The sequence below is a fragment of the Myotis nattereri genome (assembly GCF_964212035.1).
Source record: "Myotis nattereri genome assembly, chromosome: 1".
Taxonomy (NCBI): Eukaryota; Metazoa; Chordata; class Mammalia; order Chiroptera; family Vespertilionidae; genus Myotis; species Myotis nattereri.
In genome coordinates, this window is record NC_138075.1 from 46706398 (window position 1) to 46725993 (window position 19596).

Sequence of the window (19596 nt, forward strand, 5' to 3'; positions counted from 1 at the left end):
AAGTCCTGGGCAGTCCAGACCTGTGGCTGCCTCCCAAGCCCTGTCTGTCTGTCTGTCTGTCTGTCTGTCCTGGGGTTCTGGCTGAGGAGAGCAGCAGCCTCTCCCACCAAGGAGTCCCTAGAGGAGGGATTAGGGGCAGTCTCAGATTCCCCCAATCTAGCCCTGTGTATCTCACAGCTCAGGCCACTTGGGGACAGGAAAGGATCCTTGTGGCCTCTCAGTGCTCAGCCCCAAATAGGAGCTCAATGAGGGTGTGTGGGAAAAGAGAGCTGATGCAAGGCCACAGGGGCCGGACCTCCATCTCCAGGCCCGGCATGAGGCAGGAAGACCACCTGGGACCTGAAGCAGGCCCTGGTAGCTTGTGTATATCCTTTCCCCATCTTCTGCCTCCAACTGGGATTCTATCCTTGTGCGGTTCATGAACCAGCAGCTTCAGTAGCACTTGGGAGCTTTTAGAAATGCAGACCTACTGAATCAGAAACACTGGGCATGGGGCACAGCAATCTGTGTTTTAAGAAACCTTCCAGGGGCTTCTGACAAGTGTTCAAATTGTAGGACCATTGTCTGAGACAACAGGCAAACTCATGCTGAGGGGGAGGTGGGTGAAGTCCTGAGCACAGGCGGCTGCTTACGCCACCTATGGGTGAGACTGGCTGTTCCCATGCTGGTGGGTGTCTATACCCAGAGTCAGACGCATACTCACAGATCAGCACAGAGAATCCACATGCAGGGGCTCTGGGGTCCAATGGGCACAGACAGGCATCCAGATGGAAGTAGGTAGGGCCAGAGAAGAGCTGTTCTCACCAGGTGACATCCTGTGCCCCACAATGCTGTCCCTTATCCCTTCTGAGGTTCTCTGCGTGCACCCTCAGAGGCCAGAGAAGCTGAGTAGTTGTCCGATTCACACCAGGCACCCCCAGCTGAAAGGTCAGGTGGCCTGTGTGCCTAACAGAGTTTGGATTATGCGATAAAACCAACAGTCCTTTCTCGGCATGAGTGGGGAGGGTGGGGGATCAGCAAGCAAAGTTTAGGCGAGAGCACACCACCCCCTGGGCGATGAAATCCTGCCCAGATGTACAATTCCCCTTGGCCCCTTCCCAGCGCGTCTCAGTGCCCACCCCAGCTCCCCACCCATCTCTCTGCTCTGGCCTGTGGAGCCCCAGGCCGCTGTCCACTTGGCCCATCACCAGGCCCCGCGGCATCTTCCCATAAGGATCTGGAAGTGAAATCCCAGCCTCTGGGAGCTGCCTGGGACGTGGGGAGGGGAGAGAGAGGCCGAGCTTCCTTATGCTCAGATCTGGTTTCGCTGCTTCCCGTGGCGCACTGCCACAGGCTGAGCCACCAGCTGTGCTATATAAGGCCCAGAGGCCGGACCGCTGGAGAGGCAGAGGCTTGGACCCCCCAGCTGAGGACTCCCACTCAGGACACGGTGAGCTCCACTCCCATTCGCCTCACCCCAACCCTGCACCCCCTGCCCTCCCCTGATCACTCCTCAGCCCCCCTAAGAATCCCCCCCTTGCTGCTTTAGAGTTCTCTTTTCCCGCATTGGCCCAAAGTCCTCTCCTTCCCCCATCTGAGGTCAGGGGCCCTCAAATGACCCCAGTTGGGATCTTTGTAGCTCTGGGCACCCTGCTTCTTTCCTGCGGTCAGCCCGTCTGCTTTGTCCGAGAGTTCTGAGGAGTGTGGGATGGGGAGCCTACCCAGCAGACATGTGCCGAGGAAACTTCCGTGGGCTGCCAGATGGGAAATGGTTTTTCCACAAGGTGCCTCAGGCCACCTTGGCCTCCCAGACAGTCCCGGAGCGGTCTCAGACTGAACGCCGTGCAGGCTCATGGAGCGCTCTGCTCCCTGCTCAGAGCCCGGAGCTTGGGGTAAGACCCACAAGAGCTGGAGACCTTGCGGAGGCCCGTGCCGCTGTTCCCTGGGCTGAGAAGCAGCTGGTGGTGGGGATAGTAGGTGGTCTGCAGTGTGGGATGGGTCTGTTCTTCCCCTGGGACAACAGAGTATTTTCGAATCTTTTTTCCAGAAAGGAGGAATCTCCCTCCTTCCCACTATACCCTGGACTTTGGAGGTTGAAGGGAACCATTTTTTTTTTTAATCTCTAAGAACTGGTCAGGTTCTGGGTTGACCAGAGCTCTGGGGAGAGAGACAACAGGAGTCTGGTCCATGCCCCACGGGCCCGAGTCCTTATTGCCTGGCTGCTTTCCTCTTACCCACTTCCCCTCTTCCTACTCCTGCAGCCTCTAACCCACAGAAGTTACTGGAGAGCCCTGGACTCTATAACGGTGCAGCCCCCCTGCTCTCCTTCAGGGGGCTCCTGGTTGTGTAACTCCCAGCTAGACCCCAAACAAACAGGCCAGAAATGTGTTCCAGCTGCAGCCCGTGCACATCTGGGAATGTGTTCATGGAGGGGGTATGTCTGAAGCATCTGTGCCCTCCAGCTTGCTTGCCGTGTCACTATAGTCGGGGTTGGGGTTTCACAGCCTTAATATTGTAGCTTCTTTATGAAAGAATGTGAGCCCCCTGAAAGGGTAGCAAAAACATGCCCCCACACCCAGGTCTCGGAAGTAATTAATGACTCACCCAGCAGTTGCTGGGAGGGAGCCCAGGCCTCTCCTCATTGGCAAGGAACCTGCTCTCCCTTGTGCCCTATCTCGATGTGGGGCCCTGGCACCTGGACCCTGGGGGTGAATCCAGGTCTGCCTCATCTGAACCCACATTCTGAGCCTGCGCACCTCCCTCGCTGCCTGCATTCGCAACATTGGCGGGTGTCACCTTCCACAAGACTTCATGCTGTGCACTCTCCCACCCTTGACAGGTCAAGAAATAATTCTGCTGAAGCCGTAAGAGGTGAGTCAGAAACACAGGACCTGACAAGCTTTGTTTCTTTGCAGGTCACTGGATCTGAGACGCTTCCTAGGGGACCACGTTCCAGGGACGACCTGACATTGTGAAGCACCTTCACTCATCTCCCGTCATGTTCCCCACAGAGCCCGGGGGAAAGATGGTGGGGCCCAAGGCCTGGGCGCTCTTCTTCTTCCTGGGCCTGGAGATCACCTCTGTGCTGGGTACAGGCTAAGTATCTGCTGTCTCCCCAATCCCCGACCTGACACAGTGAAGTCATGTCTGGTTTGGAACTCAACTACGCATCTGCCTTAAGCCCTGAGGCTGGTTTATAGATGTATTTAACATTTATACCCTGCTTGTTTCTCCAAAGGATTTGAGATAGTTCCCAATATTAAAACTCACAGAACAGAATGTTTTAAGCGAGGAGAAGAATGAGCTGTCATTCAGAGGGAGGAAAAAAGATAAGAGGGCTGCCACCAGTGAGTGATACATTTAGCTCTGAGCTTCCTGGCAGCCAAAGCAAAAGGAAATAGCAAGGGACTATTTTCTCAGAAGTAGATTTGGGGGTCGATCTGGTTTTAGTTTCATGGAAATTCTTTTGGCCTAAAGCTCAATTTTATTTAGACCCTGCAGCCAAATTTCACAGACTAGAGAGCCCCTTCTGGTCTCCTTGTCCTCTAACCCCATCTTCTGGTGACACTGAGTTCTCGAAGGAATAGGTAGAATTTGCTTACTAGACTCTCCAAGGCATCTATCTACGTGTCAGAACTCCTAGTCCTATCCTGTATACTCCCTTCCATCTGCCCTTTCTCTCCTGATTTCTAACTGCATACTCAGGTAAAGCAAAAAAATATATATTTTTTAAACGCTTAAACCTCTCTTTTAAAGCTGCACGCCTTGCAGGCTTTGTGACCACAGATGCGGGAACAAAGGCTGGCTCGGCGTCTTGCCAACCCTGTGCCAGCTCCTGCCTTGGTTGCTCTTTTTGCCCTGACAGCTGCTGCTGTGTAGCTGATTAAAATTCAGCCATCTGAAGGGAAATCAGAGTCATCTGATTAGAGGAGCTCCTATCACCCCAATTAAAGAATTCTGATTTGGCTCCTCGCATGGAAGTTAATTGCCTTTCAAAGCTTTTGCAGCCCTCTGCTCTCCTTTCTCTTTCCCATTCTGGAGCCCCAACCCCGCCTCAGGTGGGTGGGGCTGGAAGCGATCTTGTATCCATCCTAAGGCAGAAGCCTCCACCCTGGGGTCAGAAAATTGACACCCACTGCTCCAATTAGGCCAAGTAAGTCCTTTAGGGGGAGGATGGACTCTCAAAGCCAACTTTGCCAAGAGAAGGGAAATGGACATCTAGGGTCCAGGCATTGAGCTAACAGGAGTTGTTGCTAACGCTTACTCAGCAGGCACTGTGTATGAGGCGTTGTTCTAGGTGGATTTTATGAATGTGTTTATTTAATCTCCACAATCCTCTGAGGCAGGAGCTATTCTAATCCTCTGTTTACGATGCGGGAACAGGGGTCAGGTGAGTGAAGTATCTGGTCCAAGGTCACACAGGTAGGAAGTGGCAGAACCTCTGGATCTCATGTTCTCAATCTTCATATACTTTAGGGATGTTCACTTGTTACCTCACAGGCCCCTCATGCCAACCGGACCACCCTGTGAAGCGGGGATTAATATCCCCACCTTGCAGATGAGGAAAATAAGCCTCCATTCTTTCTGGCAAGGACAGGGCCGGACCCTAATGTAGGAGCTCTCACCCACTGGCTGCTCCCCATCGTCCAAAGACCCATTTCTAGAACGCGAGCAAAAAGAAAGTGACCGTTGGTTGAGCATGCACTACATGCCAGCTCCCTTTCCACTCAGTGTCGCCCTGAATGTGCCCCAGGGCCCTATGATGTAGGACTATTAATACAGCCCTATTATGTGGGGAAGCAGGGTTAGAGAAATAAAGCTCTTAATGAGGTTGCAGAGCCAGTAAGTGGCAGAGTAGGGATTTGAACACATGTCCTGTGTTTATGCTCCATCCACCATTCTTGAGAGGCTAGTGAGAGGACCCCTGGGCCCTGATAACTAACAGTTCTGGCCTCTCCCCCCACTCCTGGCCCCCAGGGAGGCAGATGATGCTCACCCAATCTGTGAGAAGAGTCCGACCTGGGAAGAGGACCCCCAGCAACTTTGCCAAGCCTGCGAGTCCCCTGGAGAGTGAGTTGTGGCTGGAGCTGGGAGGGGCCACCAGGGGGGTGTTTACTGAGCTTGGGCATAATTTCAGGGTTGTATGAAAACTCGCTTTTAAAAAGTTATGTTTTTATTGATTTCAAAGAGCGGAAGCGAGAGGGAGAGAGAGAGGTAGAAACATCAATGATGAGAATCATTGATCAGCTGCCTCCTGCACACCCCCGACTGGGGACTGAGCCCACAGCCTGGTGTGTGCCGTGACCAGGAATCCAGTCATGACTTCCTGGTTCATGGGTTGACGCTCAACCACTGAGCCACATTGGCCGGGCTGGAAACCCACTTTTACAAGGCACTTGGCCTATGTCTTTGTCCAGGCAGAGGCACCTACTATATAGAACAGTCCAGAATCGTGAATCTGCCTGATATGTTTCAGGAATGCTGGAGGGCTTGCTGGGGCCAGAGCATAGGCTGGTGGGGAGAGAGTGGGGGAGATGAGGATGGAGAGGTAGCAGGGGCCAGCTCATACCACCCTAAATGCTTGGCCAACGGAGTTAAAGCTGGGAGTGTGAGATCAACCCACATGAAGAAAGCTCACCCTGACTGCCGTGTTGGGGGTGGGGTCGGAGGGAAATTGAGGTAGAGAGACCAGGCAGAAAGCCAGGCTGCTAATATGGAGTCTTTGGCGGGAGTGGAGGGATGCAGAAGGGCAGGAGATTGGAGAGATGCTGGAGAGACGGATGCGATGGGTCCTGAGACCAATAGAGGGCGTTGGGCAGGAGCCTGAGTGATATCAGGGATGACTCCCAGAACGGAACAGAAAAGGGAACTGGAGCTCACCTGGGGCTCCAGGGCCTGGCTCCTCCCCAACCTGGCTCTATCTCTCAGCTCCTGGCGAGTGGACAACATGGTTCAACGTTGACCACCCAGGCGGGCAGGGTGACTTCGAGCGACTGGATGCCATTCACTTCTACTATGGGGACCGTGTGTGTGCTCGGCCCCTGCGGCTGGAGGCTCGGACCACTGACTGGATACCCGCGGGCAGCACTGGTCAGGTGGTCCACGGCAGCCCCCGTGAGGGCTTCTGGTGCCTCAACAGGGAGCAGCGGCCCGGCCAGAACTGCTCCAATTACACCGTGCGCTTCCTCTGCCCACCAGGTGAGCCTGTGCGGCCCCCACCCTTACCTGCCTCTGGCCATGGGACCTCTGGGTAGCACACCTACACAGGCCCTGATTCCCTAGTAATAACCAGCCCGTGTCATGAGAGCCCGAATCTTCCTGTTCTGTGTTTCTGGGTGCTGTTCGTTCACTCCACTTCACCGGGGACGTGTGCCCATGTGGTGAAAACCACAGACTCTGGAGCTGGGCTGCTCGGTCCCAGCCTGGGCCGGGAACTCTATTCCTTAGTCCCTGGGCCTCAGGTTCCTCACACATAGAACAGGTAATATTAGTAAGTCTTCATAGGTTTTTGTTTTGTTTTTTATGAGGATTAAGGGAGATAATGAATATAGAGGGCTTAGCCCAGGTAACATTCACTAAATGTTAGTTTCCATGTAGTCCCTTTGTGCCGGATACTGTGCTGGTTATCAACATCATTCAGACTTTACAACTGGCCTGTGAGGAATCGCTATGTTCAGAGAGGTTAGGTAACTTCTCATGATCACACAGCTGTAAGTGGAGAGCTGAGGTCTGAACCCATGTCCGTGTCTGCAAAGTCCAAAAGTTTATGCTCTTTACTTCCTCCCTCCCCACACTGGATAATACAGAGCAAGCTGCCGGCTGCCCACTTTGTGGATGGGGACCCTCACCTCTTGGGGTTCCGTCAGTGCTTACAAGCCCAGGTGGCGATGGTGGTCATCTGGAGTTGGGAGCTCAGGCTGGGCAAGGTCTCCTGAGCAAGGTCTGAAGCCCCCATTATTGCACACAGACCTTAGACCAGAGGTGAGGAGGTAGGCATAAAAGGGTTTGATGTCTGAATCACCGCAGCCCCAGGCCCTGGTGGCCGTCTCCACACTGGTGGACAGAGAAGATGATGCTAACCCTGCACAGCCTGGGGCAGCATATCAGCTCCCAGCGCTTGACCATATGGTGTCTTTGTGCAAATTAGCAATGCCACTTCCTCAAGGCTCTTGACTTCCTCCCATTGGAAAAATCATTGTAGTAAATATGAATATCAGAGACATCTGTGATGTAAGTGAGGTCCTGCTCTCTGAGCAAAACTAGCCTTAGGGTCAGATTTCCTGACAGAGTTCCCTTGGGAGGGAAGTCAGACTGTCTGCCAATCCTGCTTTGCAGGATCCTTGCGCCGAGACACAGACCGGATCTGGAGCTCATGGTCTCCCTGGAGCAAGTGTTCTGCTGCCTGTGGTCACACGGGGGTCCAGACCCGAACACGCACCTGCTTGGCAGAGACAGTGTCACTGTGCAGCGAGGCCACCGAGGAGGGACGGCTCTGTGCGGACCAGGCCTGTACAGGTACCACTCTTGCTCCTGGTACGAGGCAGGGAATGGCGTGGAGGCTGAAGCAGCCTTCTGTAGGTTAAAGGGTCAGATGGAGATGGATTCATTCATTCATGCAGTCATCAAGTATTAACTGAGCATCTATTATGTGCTCTGATGGGGGCTAGGGCTATAAGGGTTAATGTGGGAGCACAGCGGTCCATTATCATAGCTTAGGGCCGTGGTTGGCAAATTGCGGCTCGCAAGCCACATGCGGCTCTTTGGCCCCTTGGGTGTGGCTCTTCCTAAGCCTTAGGAGTACCCTAATTAATAACAATGTACCTACCTATATAGTTTAAGTTTAAAAAATTTGGCTCTCAAAAGAAATTTCAATCGTTGTATTGTTGATATTTGGCTCTGCTGACTAATGAGTTTGCCGACCACTGGGGAATCAGAGAGGACTTCCTAGAGAAGGTGTCCCAAGCTAAGTCCTGAAAGATAGGTAGGAATTAGTCGTGCAGGCTGATAAGGAAGGGTAACAAGGGCCTAAAGGGGAGGGGAAGCATATGTGAGTCCACAGGCTGAGATGGGGCCAGAGGAGGGCCCGAATCCACATAAGACCTCCTGACGTGGCCCCTCCTTCCACAGCCTGTGACCTGATCTGCCACATGGGCCAGGCGAATGCTGACTGTGATGCCTGCATGTGCCAGGACTTCGTGCTGCATGGGGCCATCTCCCTCCCTGGGGGTGCCCCAGCCTCAGGGGCCACTGTCTACCTGATGACCAAGACACTGAAGCCACTGACCCGGACGGACAGTAGTGGGAGATTCCGAGTCCCTGGCTTGTGCCCAGATGGCAAAAGCACCCTGAAGATCACAAAGACCAAGTTTGCTCCCATCAAGCTCACAATGCCCAAGACTAGACTGAAGTCAGCCACCATCAATGCAGAGTTCATGAGAGCAGGTACTTAAGTTCTCTGGGGTAGGGGGGGACTTTTAAATAAAGGGACTGCAGTGTTAAGAACTGGTTTCCCAGTTTGCTTAGACCAGTGGTCGGCAAACTGCGGCTCGCGAGCCACATGCGGCTCTTTGGCCCCTTGAGTGTGGCTCTTCCACAAAATACCGACTTCAGCGCATGGGCCACGAAGTTTCAATCGCACTGTACCTGCGCGCCTGCACGTGGTATTTTGTGGAAGAGCCACACTCAAGGGGCCAAAGAGCCGCATGTGGCTCGCGAGCCGCAGTTTGCCGACCATGGGGCCTTAGACTAAAACTCTAAATCAGTGGTTCTCAACCTTCCTAATGCCACGACCCTTTAATACAGTTCCTCATGTTGTGGTGACCCCCAATTTCATTGTTACAAATTGAACATAATTAGAGCATAGTGATTAACCACAAAAACAATATGTAATTATATATGTGTTTTCCAATGGTCTTAGGCGACCCCTGTGAAAGGGTCGTTCGACCCCCACAGGGGTCACGACCCACAGGTTGAGAACCGCTGCTCTAAATCCTTGCCATGACCTACAAGGCCCAACATCATCTGCTCCACCCCCCATTACTTCTCTGCTCTGCTCTTCTAGTGTCCTCCTGTCTGCCCCCACTGAGTCACTCTACTCCAGCCACAATGTCCTCCTATCTGTTCCTCACACACACAGGCACACTCCTGCCTCAGGACCTTTGCACTTGCTATATACTCTGTTTAGATATTGGCATGGCTTGCTTCCTGAAATGAGTTCTTCCCTGGACCACCTGATTCAAATAGTCATTACAATACAGTGTGAGGTGTGGAGGTCAGGAAGAGACAGAGAGCGGCTGCGGGTTCAGAAATGGTACAGAATGGCTGGAAAACTCTGCCGGAGGCAGCGCAACAGGAATATCGTCTTATTTAAAACAACCAACTCTCTTTTTTTCTTTTTAAGAAACTGAAAGTCTTTTATATATACATTTTATTAATTTTTTACAGAGCAGGAAGGGAGAGGGATAGAGAGTTAGAAACATTGATGAGAGAGAAACTTCAATCAGCTGCCTCCTGCACATCTCCCTACTGGGGATGTGCCCGCAACCAAGGTACATGCCCTTGACCGGAATCAAACCTGAGTCCGCAGGCCGATGCTCTATCCACTGAGCCAAACCAGTTAGGGCCCAACTCTGTTTCAATGGCCGTGCTTGGGAATCTTGGCTGGCACAAGATCCCCTTGGTTCTCCATTGCCTCACCTGGATGCTGCTTGAGAGGCCCCGGAAGCAGGCCCTAAGGTAGAAGGGGTGGGCACCATTCTGGATCAGTACCCTAATTAGGATCTTTACGGAGGGGCAGGTGGGGGGTGGGGTGGTGGGGTGTGTGTCAGGTCATACAATTTTAACACTTGTCAAAGAACCCGAGGAAGCAAAGCTCTGGAGGATCTGTCACAAAGGAAAACCCAAAGCACCATTTCTCCTCTTCTGTCCCAGAGATTCCATACATTGTGAAGAACCCCGAGACAAAGGCACGGAGAGCCGGGCAGAGCGTGGCCCTGTGCTGTAAGGCCACAGGGAAGCCCAGTCCAGACCAGTATTTCTGGTGAGTATTCTGACAGCTACCCTGCCCGATTCTTCTCTGGGCAGCCAGATCTTTCTTGCATTCGGTCTGGTCTTATTTTTTTTTAATATATATATATTTTTATTGATTTCAGAGAGGAAGGGAGAGGGACATAGAAACGTCAAAGATGAGAGAGAATCCTCAATCGGCTGCTTCCTACATGCCCCGCACTGGGGATCGCGCCTGCAACTGGGGCATGTACCCTGACCGGGAATCAAACCATGACTTCCTGGTTCATAGGTTGACACCAGCTGGGTGGCCTGATCTTATTAATCATAATACTAACCAACAGAATAAAGTTACAAGTAAGGCCCAGGTTCAGAGCCCAGAAGTTGGCACTTATGTTTTTCTGTTAATCCTCACTTGAGGATATTTTTCCATTGATTTTTAGGGAGAGTGGAAGAGTGGAGGACAGGAAACATCAATGTGAGAAAAACACATCAATTGGTTGCCTCCTGCATGAGCCCTGACCAGGGCTGGGGCCAGGGAGGGAGCCTGCAACCCAGGTACCTGCCCTTGACTGGAATCAAACCTGGGACCCTTCCGTCCGCAGGCCGACCCTCTATCCCCTGAGCCAAACCGGCGAGGGCCGGAAGTTGGCACTTATGAGTGGGGGCCACAGGGTTGAGGCCACACAGACAACCAGAAGCCCTGTGTGGCCTTCTCGAGGCTGAGGTCCCTACAGAGCCGCTCTGGTCTCTGGGTCATGACTTGCGAGGTTCCTCAGAACGAGGTTCCTCAGCCCTGCTTCCCCGACAAAGGCAAACGAGGTCAGCGTCTCCTGTGGCTGTGAGTCCTGCACCCTTCAACCCTTCACAACCATTTCACAGCCGCTCTCTTGTCTGACCACCCAGTGTTGCTGTGATGTCAGCTAGGAGGCACGGCTCCCATTTTATCGATCAGGAAGCTGATGCTAAGGAAGGTGAGATGATTTGTCCAAGGATCCATAGCCAGCGAGTGATGGGGCTGAGACTCAAGCAAGTCCCTTGACTCCCAGGCCAATCAGTGCTCTTGGGTGAGCTATGTCACAGGTGGTATTGGCATCGGCAGGGACCCATCCGCCATCTGTCTCTCTGTCTCTATGGCACTGCCCCCTCAGGCTGCACCTCTCCATCCCCTGCAGGTATCACAACAACACGCTGCTGGACCCCTCCCTCTACAAGCACGACGGCAAGCTGTTACTGAAGAACCTACAGCGGGACCAGGCGGGGGAGTACTTCTGCAAGGCCCAGAGCGACGCGGGAGCTGTGAAGTCCCAGGTCGCCCAGCTGATTGTCATAGGTAAGCCTGGCAGGGTCCCTGGGGAGCCTCTACTGCAGGACTGGGGAGCACCTCAGTGGACATAACTGGGCAGTGAAAACCCCAGCTTTTCTGTGCTATGTACAGTGCTACGTCCTCTGGGACACAAAGATGTCACAGACCCCAATTCTACCCTCTCAGAGCTGCCACCCCAGGAGAGGCAAGGAACTGTAATGAAGGGACGAGTAAAGATAGACAAATGCAGTTAAAGCAAGAGATAATGGGCCTCTCTAGACGAGAGATAGAGACTTTCTAGGTAGGAGTGACCATGGGTGGCTCCTTGAGACAGCAGCATTTCAACTGGGGCTTAAATAGTGGTTCTTAGATTTGGATGACCAGTGGGTTCACCTGGTTGGTGGTGTTAACAAAAACCCAGATGCCTGGAACTTACCCCCCTCCCCCTCCCCAAGAGAGTTTTTTTTTAAAAACATTTTTATTGATTTCAGAGAGGAAGGGAGAGGGAGAGATAGAAACATCAATGATGAGAATCATTGATCGGCTGCCTCCTGCACGCCCACACTGGGGATCAAGTTCATAACTTGGATATGTGCCCTGACTGGAATTGAACCATGACCTCCAGAACCATGAACTATGGTTCATAGGTCGACACTCAGCCACTGAGCCCTGCTGGCCAGGCACCCCCAGAGAGTTTTATTTCATTGGCTTGGGATGTGGGCTGGGTATGCACAGTTTAAAAGCTTTCCCAGGTGATTCTAATTTACAGCCAATGTTATAAAGCCCTGGCCTTAAAGCAGTGGTTCACAACCTTGACTGCACATTAGAATCACCTGGGAATCTTTTTAAAATCCTGATTTCTGGGCCTCATCCTCCAGAAATTCTGTTTCTTTGTTATGGGGTGGGGCCACAACATTAGTAACAAAGAAACAGAATTTCCGGAGGATGAGGCCCAGAAATCAGGATTTTAAAAAGATTCCCAGGTGATTCTAATGTGCAGCCAAGGTTGAGAACCACTGCCTTAAAGAATGGCCAGATTAAGGGGCCAGTGTGAGCAAAGGTATAGAAGTAGCAAGTTGAGATGCTTTACAGCGGTTCTCAACCTGTGGGTCGCGACCCCTTTGGCGGTCAAATGACCTTTTCACAGGGGTCGCCTAAGACCATCCTGCATATCAGGTATTTACATTATGATTTATGACAGTAGCAACATTACAGTTGTGAAGTAGCAACAAAAATAATTTTATGGTTGGGTCACAACATGAGGAACTGTATTTATTTATTTATTTTAAATGTTAAATGTGGATATGTTTTATTATATATTTTTTAATATATTTTATTGATTTTTTACAGAGAGGAAGGGAGAGAGATAGAGAGTTAGAAACATCAATGAGAGAGAAACATCGATCAGCTGCCTCCTGCACATCTCCTACTGGGATGTGCCTACAACCAAGGTACATGCCCTTGACCGGAATCAAACCTGGGACCTTTCAGTCTGCAGGCCGACGCTCAATCCACTGAGCCAAACCGGTTTCGGCAGGAACTGTATTTAAAGAACCACTGCTCTATAAGAAAGGGTGACCTGACTAGAGCTGGCTTTAAGGAGTTGGTGCCCTAGCTGGTTTGGTTCAGTGGATAGAGCGCTGGCCTGAGGACTGAAGGGTCCCAGGTTCGACTCCAGTGAAGGGCACATGCCCGGATTGCGGCCTCGACCCCCAGTTGGGGGCGTGCAGCAAGCAGCCAATCAATGATTCTCTCTCATCATTGATGTTTCTATCTCTCTCTCCCTTCTTCTCTGAAATCAATAAAAATGTTTTTAAGAAAAGAAAAAGAAGTGCGCTTGAGGGGAAAGACTTAAGGTCAAAATCAATCAGGAACCTGTACTTGGAAAGTGAGAGAGAAGGAGGATAGCTTAGTAATTGGCCTAAACAAAACCAAACAAAAGGCAGAGGAAGAGAAAATTTATTGGAAGGGTTCTGGAATAGTTTACAGACTCCAAGAAAGTTGAGCAACAGACCTCAAGGCACAGGACAGTTGGACCTTGGCAACAGTGGAGCCCTGTCAGCTGTGGTTCCCAACCCATAACACCAGTGCTCCCCCTTTGTCACAGTTATCTTTAATACTTCAAATGTTTAAGTATTTACTTCACATTTACAAACTATTTTCTATTCTGAAGTTAAATATATGGATAATAAGTTAACTACATATAATTGCCAAGTATATATGCACACATCCCAAACTATACCATAAAGGAGAAATAAAAAGAAAATAATTTTAATACAAAATAATATGTGTTTCAATATCTAAATGCCGGTGTGTGTTTCTCGGCATCTGCAAGGGGTTCCAGGAATCTGGAGAAGGCTGTGTGTGTAAATTAATCAATAGTCCAGAGACAAAACGTAATTTTGGAAGGCATTTTGGTTTCTTAGCTAAAGAAACCAAGTTCTCCTGTCTCTCTGGACCCCTTGCTTTTTATTAACACAAATTGTCCTAAAGCAAGGTAGATATACATATATCAAAGGCCAAGGTTTAGTATATAGAATCCATTGTCAGATTGGAGGAATTGCCTCTGGCTGTTCAGGTGTTTGGCCAGTAGGAGGCTGTAACATATAGATTGAAATGCCCTCAGCTGTCTGGCAGCAAGCAATCATTTATGCATCCTTTTCAGGTTTGGGGAAATGCCCTCAGCCATTCCAGCAGGCAATAACATATGTGATTCAGCCCTTGCTGAGTCCCCAAGTTCCATCAACCTTTTGATGAAACTCTTGCATTTATGACATGCTGGAATTAGCTTCCAGCATCTAAAGGCTTTGGCATAATTGCACAAGAAAGCCAACCAAGAGGTCACACACTTGCACTTGAATCCAGTCACTGTGAATGTGGTAGCTGCAAATACTGAGGGATGCAGGGGTATCATTGTGGTGGTTCACATTCCTTGGGTAAGGCGGTAAGTACATGATTTTTCTGAGACAAGGAACAATTCTTGCTATTTTCCCAAGCTAAACAAAGTATAATCCTAGCTTGATTTTTATGGTAGCTGCATTTTTGGAAAAATTCAAATTATGGTAAAGTCACATAAAAAAAATACTAGGCTCTGATCATTTTAAACAAGTTTTCCACCTACATGAATGTCTGGTGGGATATGTGAAAGTCATGCAGGATACAGAAAAAATCCTTATGCAGAAAAGTGCCAGGCTTTCCAGGTCACAGAGTAGTAATGCCCCCACCCACTATATGCCAGCAGCACTCACAATTTGGGTGGTAACTCAACACACCCTCACAGATTTTAATGGCTCATCTCCAATGAGAGCCATTACTGTGGTGGTCTCAGCAACCAACTCTACTTCTCCATGTATAAAGGGGGCTTAGCAACAACAGCTGCTCATCTTTCTCAGAGAAGTTTGGTGAGAATCAGGATCATGGATATGCAAGTACTTTGAACACGATAAAGCACTGTATAGAGGTGAGGTTAAGGTATCTTTTGTGTAGGATGTGACCTTACATTTAATAGCCACACCGTTTCCCTCCACAGCCCCTGATGAGGCTCCGTGCAACCCAACCCCTGAGAGCTACCTTATCCGGTTGCCTCATGACTGCTTCCAGAATGCCACCAACTCCTTCTACTATGACGTGGGCCGTTGCCCTGTCAAGACCTGTGCAGGGCAGCAGGATAATGGGATCAGGTGCCGGGATGCTGTGGAGCACTGCTGTGGCATCTCCAAAACAGAGGAGAGGGAGATCCAGTGCAGTGGGTACACGCTGCCCACCAAGGTGGCCAAGGAGTGTAACTGCCAACGCTGCACGGAGACGCGGAGTATTGTGCGGGGCCGCGTCAGCGCTGCCGACAATGGGGAACCCATGCGCTTTGGCCACGTGTACATGGGGAGCAACCGTGTGAGCATGACTGGCTACAAGGGCACTTTCACCCTCCACATCCCCCAGGACACGGAGAGGCTGGTGCTCACATTTGTGGACAGGCTGCAGAAGTTCGTCAACACTACCAAGGTGCTGCCCTTCAACAAGAAAGGGAGTGCAGTGTTCCATGAGATCAAGATGCTTCGGCGGAAAGAGCCCATCACCTTGGAGGCCACGGAGACCAACATCATCCCCCTGGGGGAGGTGGATGGTGAAGACCCTGTGGCGGAGTTGGAGATCCCTTCCAAGAGTTTCTACAAGCAGAACGGGGAGCCCTACACAGGAAAAGTAAAGGCGAGTGTGACCTTCCTGGATCCCCGCAATATTTCCACAGCCACGGCCACCCAGAGTGACCTGAACTTCATCAATGATGATGGAGACACCTTCCCCCTTCGAACATATGGCATGTTTTCTGTGGACTTCAGAGATGAGGCCACCTCTGAGTCACTCAATGCTGGCAAGGTGAAGGTTCACCTTGACTCGACCCAGGTCAAGATGCCAGAGCATGTGTCCACGATGAAACTCTGGTCGCTCAACCCAGACACGGGGCTATGGGAAGAGGAAGGTGACTTTAAATTTGAAAACCAAAGACGGAACAAGAGGGAAGAGAGAACCTTCCTGGTGGGCAACATGGAGATCCGAGAAAGGAGGCTTTTTAACTTGGATGTCCCTGAAAGCAGGAGGTGCTTTATCAAGGTGAGGGCCTACAGGAGTGAGAGGTTCTTGCCCAGTGAGCAGATCCAGGGGGTTGTGGTCTCTGTGATCAACCTGGAGCCCAGGACTGGCTTCTCATCCAACCCCAGGGCCTGGGGCCGCTTTGACAGTGTCATCACGGGCCCCAATGGGGCCTGTCTGCCTGCCTTCTGTGATGACCAGTCCCCTGATGCCTACTCTGCCTATGTCTTGGCAAGCCTGGCTGGGGAAGAACTGGAAGCAGTGGCATCTTCTCCTAAATTCAATCCAAATGCAATTGGTGTCCCTCAGCCCTACCTCAACAAGCTCAAGTACCGTCGGACAGACCATGAGGACCCACGGGTTAAGAAGACGGCTTTCCAGATCAGCATGGCCAAGCCAAGGCCCAACTCAGCTGAGGAGAGCAATGGACCCATCTATGCCTTTGAGAATCTCCGGGCATGCGAGGAGGCCCCGCCTAGTGCAGCCCACTTCCGGTTCTACCGGATTGAGGGGGATCGGTATGACTACAATACTGTCCCCTTCAATGAAGACGATCCCATGAGCTGGACTGAGGACTACCTGGCATGGTGGCCCAAGCCGATGGAGTTCAGGGCCTGCTACATTAAGGTGAAGATCGTGGGGCCATTGGAGGTGAATGTGCGATCCCGCAACATGGGGGGCACCCACCGACAGACTGTGGGGAAGCTGTACGGCATCCGGGATGTCAAAAGCACACGGGATAGGGACCAGCCCAATGTCTCATCTGCTTGTTTGGAGTTCAAGTGCAGTGGGATGCTCTATGACCAGGATCGTGTGGACCGCACGTTAGTGAAGATCATTCCCCAAGGCAGCTGCCATCGAGCCAGTGTGAATTCCATGCTGCATGAGTACCTGGTCAACCACCTACCACTGGCAGTCAACAATGACACCAGTGAGTACACCATGCTGGCGCCCCTGGATCCACTGGGCCACAACTATGGAATCTACACTGTCACTGACCAGGACCCTCGTGTGGCCAAGGAGATCGCTCTTGGCCGGTGCTTTGATGGCACATCAGATGGCTCCTCCAGAGTCATGAAGAGCAATGTGGGAGTGGCCCTCACCTTTAACTGCATAGAGAGGCAGGTGGGTCGCCAGAGTGCCTTCCAGTACCTCCAAAGTATCCCAGTCCAGACCCCTGTCCCCAGCACTATCAGAGGAAGAGTGCCCACCAGGAGGCAGCAGCGGGCAAGTAGGGGTGGCCAGCGCCGGCCTGGAGGGATGGCCTCCCTGAGGTTTCGTGGGGTTGCTCAGCAGCCTCTAAACAACTAAGTCTTGTGGTACTTCTCCCCCCCCCCCCGCCCCCCGAACCTCACGTGACAGCCATTGTGAGACTGACGCACAAACTGTCACTTGGTTAATTTAAGCACATCTGTTCTGGTGCAGTTTGCTTGTTTGTTTCTTCATGCCTTTACTTACTGTCTTTGTCCCATGATACTGATTGGCGCGTAGCCCCCGAAATGGCAAAATAAAGCCTCTTTGATCTGTTCTTTAAAAGAAACACCAGAAATTGGCCATTGGCAAACTTTGTGGCTTTGACTGTTTTTCATCTGGTGCCATCAATAGAAGTCCCCTTCCTTTTCTTTTTGCATGGTTTTGCCCACCTTTACGATCATGATAATCTGAAGTTGAAGGTGAAATAACCAATATAAAGTATACTTCCTGGTCTTGCTCCACAGGACGTAAGCAAGGTCTTCATCACTGTTCATACATATAAATGGTGGTAAAATAAAATAATAAACTCCAATATTTTTACTTGAAATGTAAATAAGTTATTTCTTTACTGGATTTGGAACTCTTAGTGCACATTTCATGTTAAGCTATTGACTATTGGATAATTTCTCCATCGAGTCTGGAAAGTACATCTCGTATCCAATGCACCAGGTTGGTAATTACATTAGTATGTTTCCCTTTACATTTGCTTTTGTTCTTGCTAGAAGCCCAGTGCAGCTCAGAGTAGATGTCAATAAATGTACGTTTTGTACTTGACTTTGAGACCACTATCCTGTCTTTTAACCCCAGCTGCTCAGGGAGAAGAGGGGACTCTGGAAAGTGATCATAAGGTGGCATGAGCCGCTGCCCCTGTAAGTGGCAGGGCTGGGAAATTAGACACACACTCCACGGTCGAGTCTGCACTCGTGGATCATATTTTCCACTCACAGAGAAGAGCAGAGATTCCTGGAGTTGTGAGCATGTTCTGGACTCCTGAGCAAAGCTAAACACATGTCCCAATATGTTCTTTTTTCCTTTCTTTCCAATACTGGGAAACGTATACAACGGCTTGGCCAAGTGGTCTTTCAGCAACCCCCACAGCCTGCTGCCGTCTCCAGCTGGGCTGGCTGGCCTCACTCAGAAATTATGGACTTTGTCTTTCTTTTCTTTCTTTTTCTTTTTCTTTCTTTCTTTCTTTCTTTCTTTCTTTCTTTCTTTCTTTCTTTCTTTCTTTCTCTTTTCTTTCCCCCCGCCCCCTCCAAGCTCTTCTAAAGACATCCACCTTTTCCAGACACCAGATTTCTATTGTGTGACAGCCCCTGTTCCTTGAGTAAAACAACTGGCCCAAATGAATAGGGCTTTGTTTTTGGAAAAGAGGTTTGGTTTAAAATAGTAAATCAGAGGCTGGCGGATGGTTCCAAAGTGATCTTGGAGACATGGACAGTCAGGGCAGAGGGGTGTGGGGTTGGGTAAGATGCACTGACTGCCCCTCTCCCAATCCCTCCTGTCAGGAAAGAGGCCATGGGGATCGGGAGAGGAAAGAGCGTTATTTATAATCAGGACAAAGAGCTTTCCTTGATCCCCTGGCTGGCCCAGTGCAGCTCCTTTTGGCCGCCTCTAGCCTGGACTGGATTTGTACTCTTGGATCAGTATCTGCCCAACTCCCAGGGGTTTGGTTCATAATCAATTAGAAATGTCTCTGGCGGAGCACCCCTTCCCCATGACCTCTGAGAAAGGGAGCACATGCAGGGTTGGGCCCAGTGGCTTATGATTGATTGCTCCTTGACTCACTTCCAGACAATGCTTCCCAGGGAGCAGCTCTCACTGACTGCTTGGGGGTGGGGCTTGACTGACCTTCCCAAAGGGTCGGTGTTCAACTATCTGCAGCACAGACGCCTTGCCATACTGCTTTAGGAGTCAGTGTGTGCTGCTTCAACCTTCCACCCGTTCCCTTCCAGCTCACCGGGAGGGGTGCTGGGAGAGTGAGCTGGCTGGGCTCCCGCCCCATGACCTTCCCTTTCTGTTCTTCATTGAGGGCCTGAATAACTGGACTCCAGCAGGTGGCAGCTGGCACCTGACTTCTTCACTTACCAAACATTTATTGAGTATCTATCTACTCTATGCCAAGCCATGTGTATAGGTGGACTGGATTGTATGAGTATATAAAATATACCATACATAGTGGCACTACCACTTGAGGTGGTAGTCAGAGGGGGCTTCTTGGGGGAGGTGACATCTAATTTAAGGACTAAATGCTAGCTAGGAGCTTAAGCTGTGGCTGTCAGGAGCAAGGAGCACAAGCAGAAACAGCTTGGAGGCTGGGAGGGAAGGGCAAATACCTCGCCTTCAGAAAAGGAAACACTGTTGAGCTCATGGCACCTACTTTCTAAGCCTCTTACTTCCAAAGACAGGTGTGCTGCCTGCTAGCTGCATGACTTTGGTCCATTTCCCTGGACCTCATTTTCCCT

General features: G+C 50.9%; 1 protein-coding gene across 1 annotated transcript; it reads left to right on the forward strand.

Moving 5' to 3' along the window:
* Positions 1 to 2977: 2977 nt before the first annotated feature.
* Positions 2978 to 17756, forward strand: CILP (cartilage intermediate layer protein; the record flags this gene model as incomplete). The annotated part of the gene is made up of 8 exons (XM_081111181.1): positions 2978 to 3068; positions 4957 to 5049; positions 5908 to 6177; positions 7315 to 7494; positions 8107 to 8421; positions 9910 to 10018; positions 11160 to 11317; positions 14820 to 17756. The coding sequence occupies 8 exons, from the start codon at positions 2978 to 2980 to the stop codon at positions 17186 to 17188; spliced, it is 3585 nt and encodes a 1194-aa protein (XP_080967307.1). The 3' UTR covers positions 17189 to 17756.
* Between the last annotated feature and the right edge of the window lie 1840 nt (positions 17757 to 19596).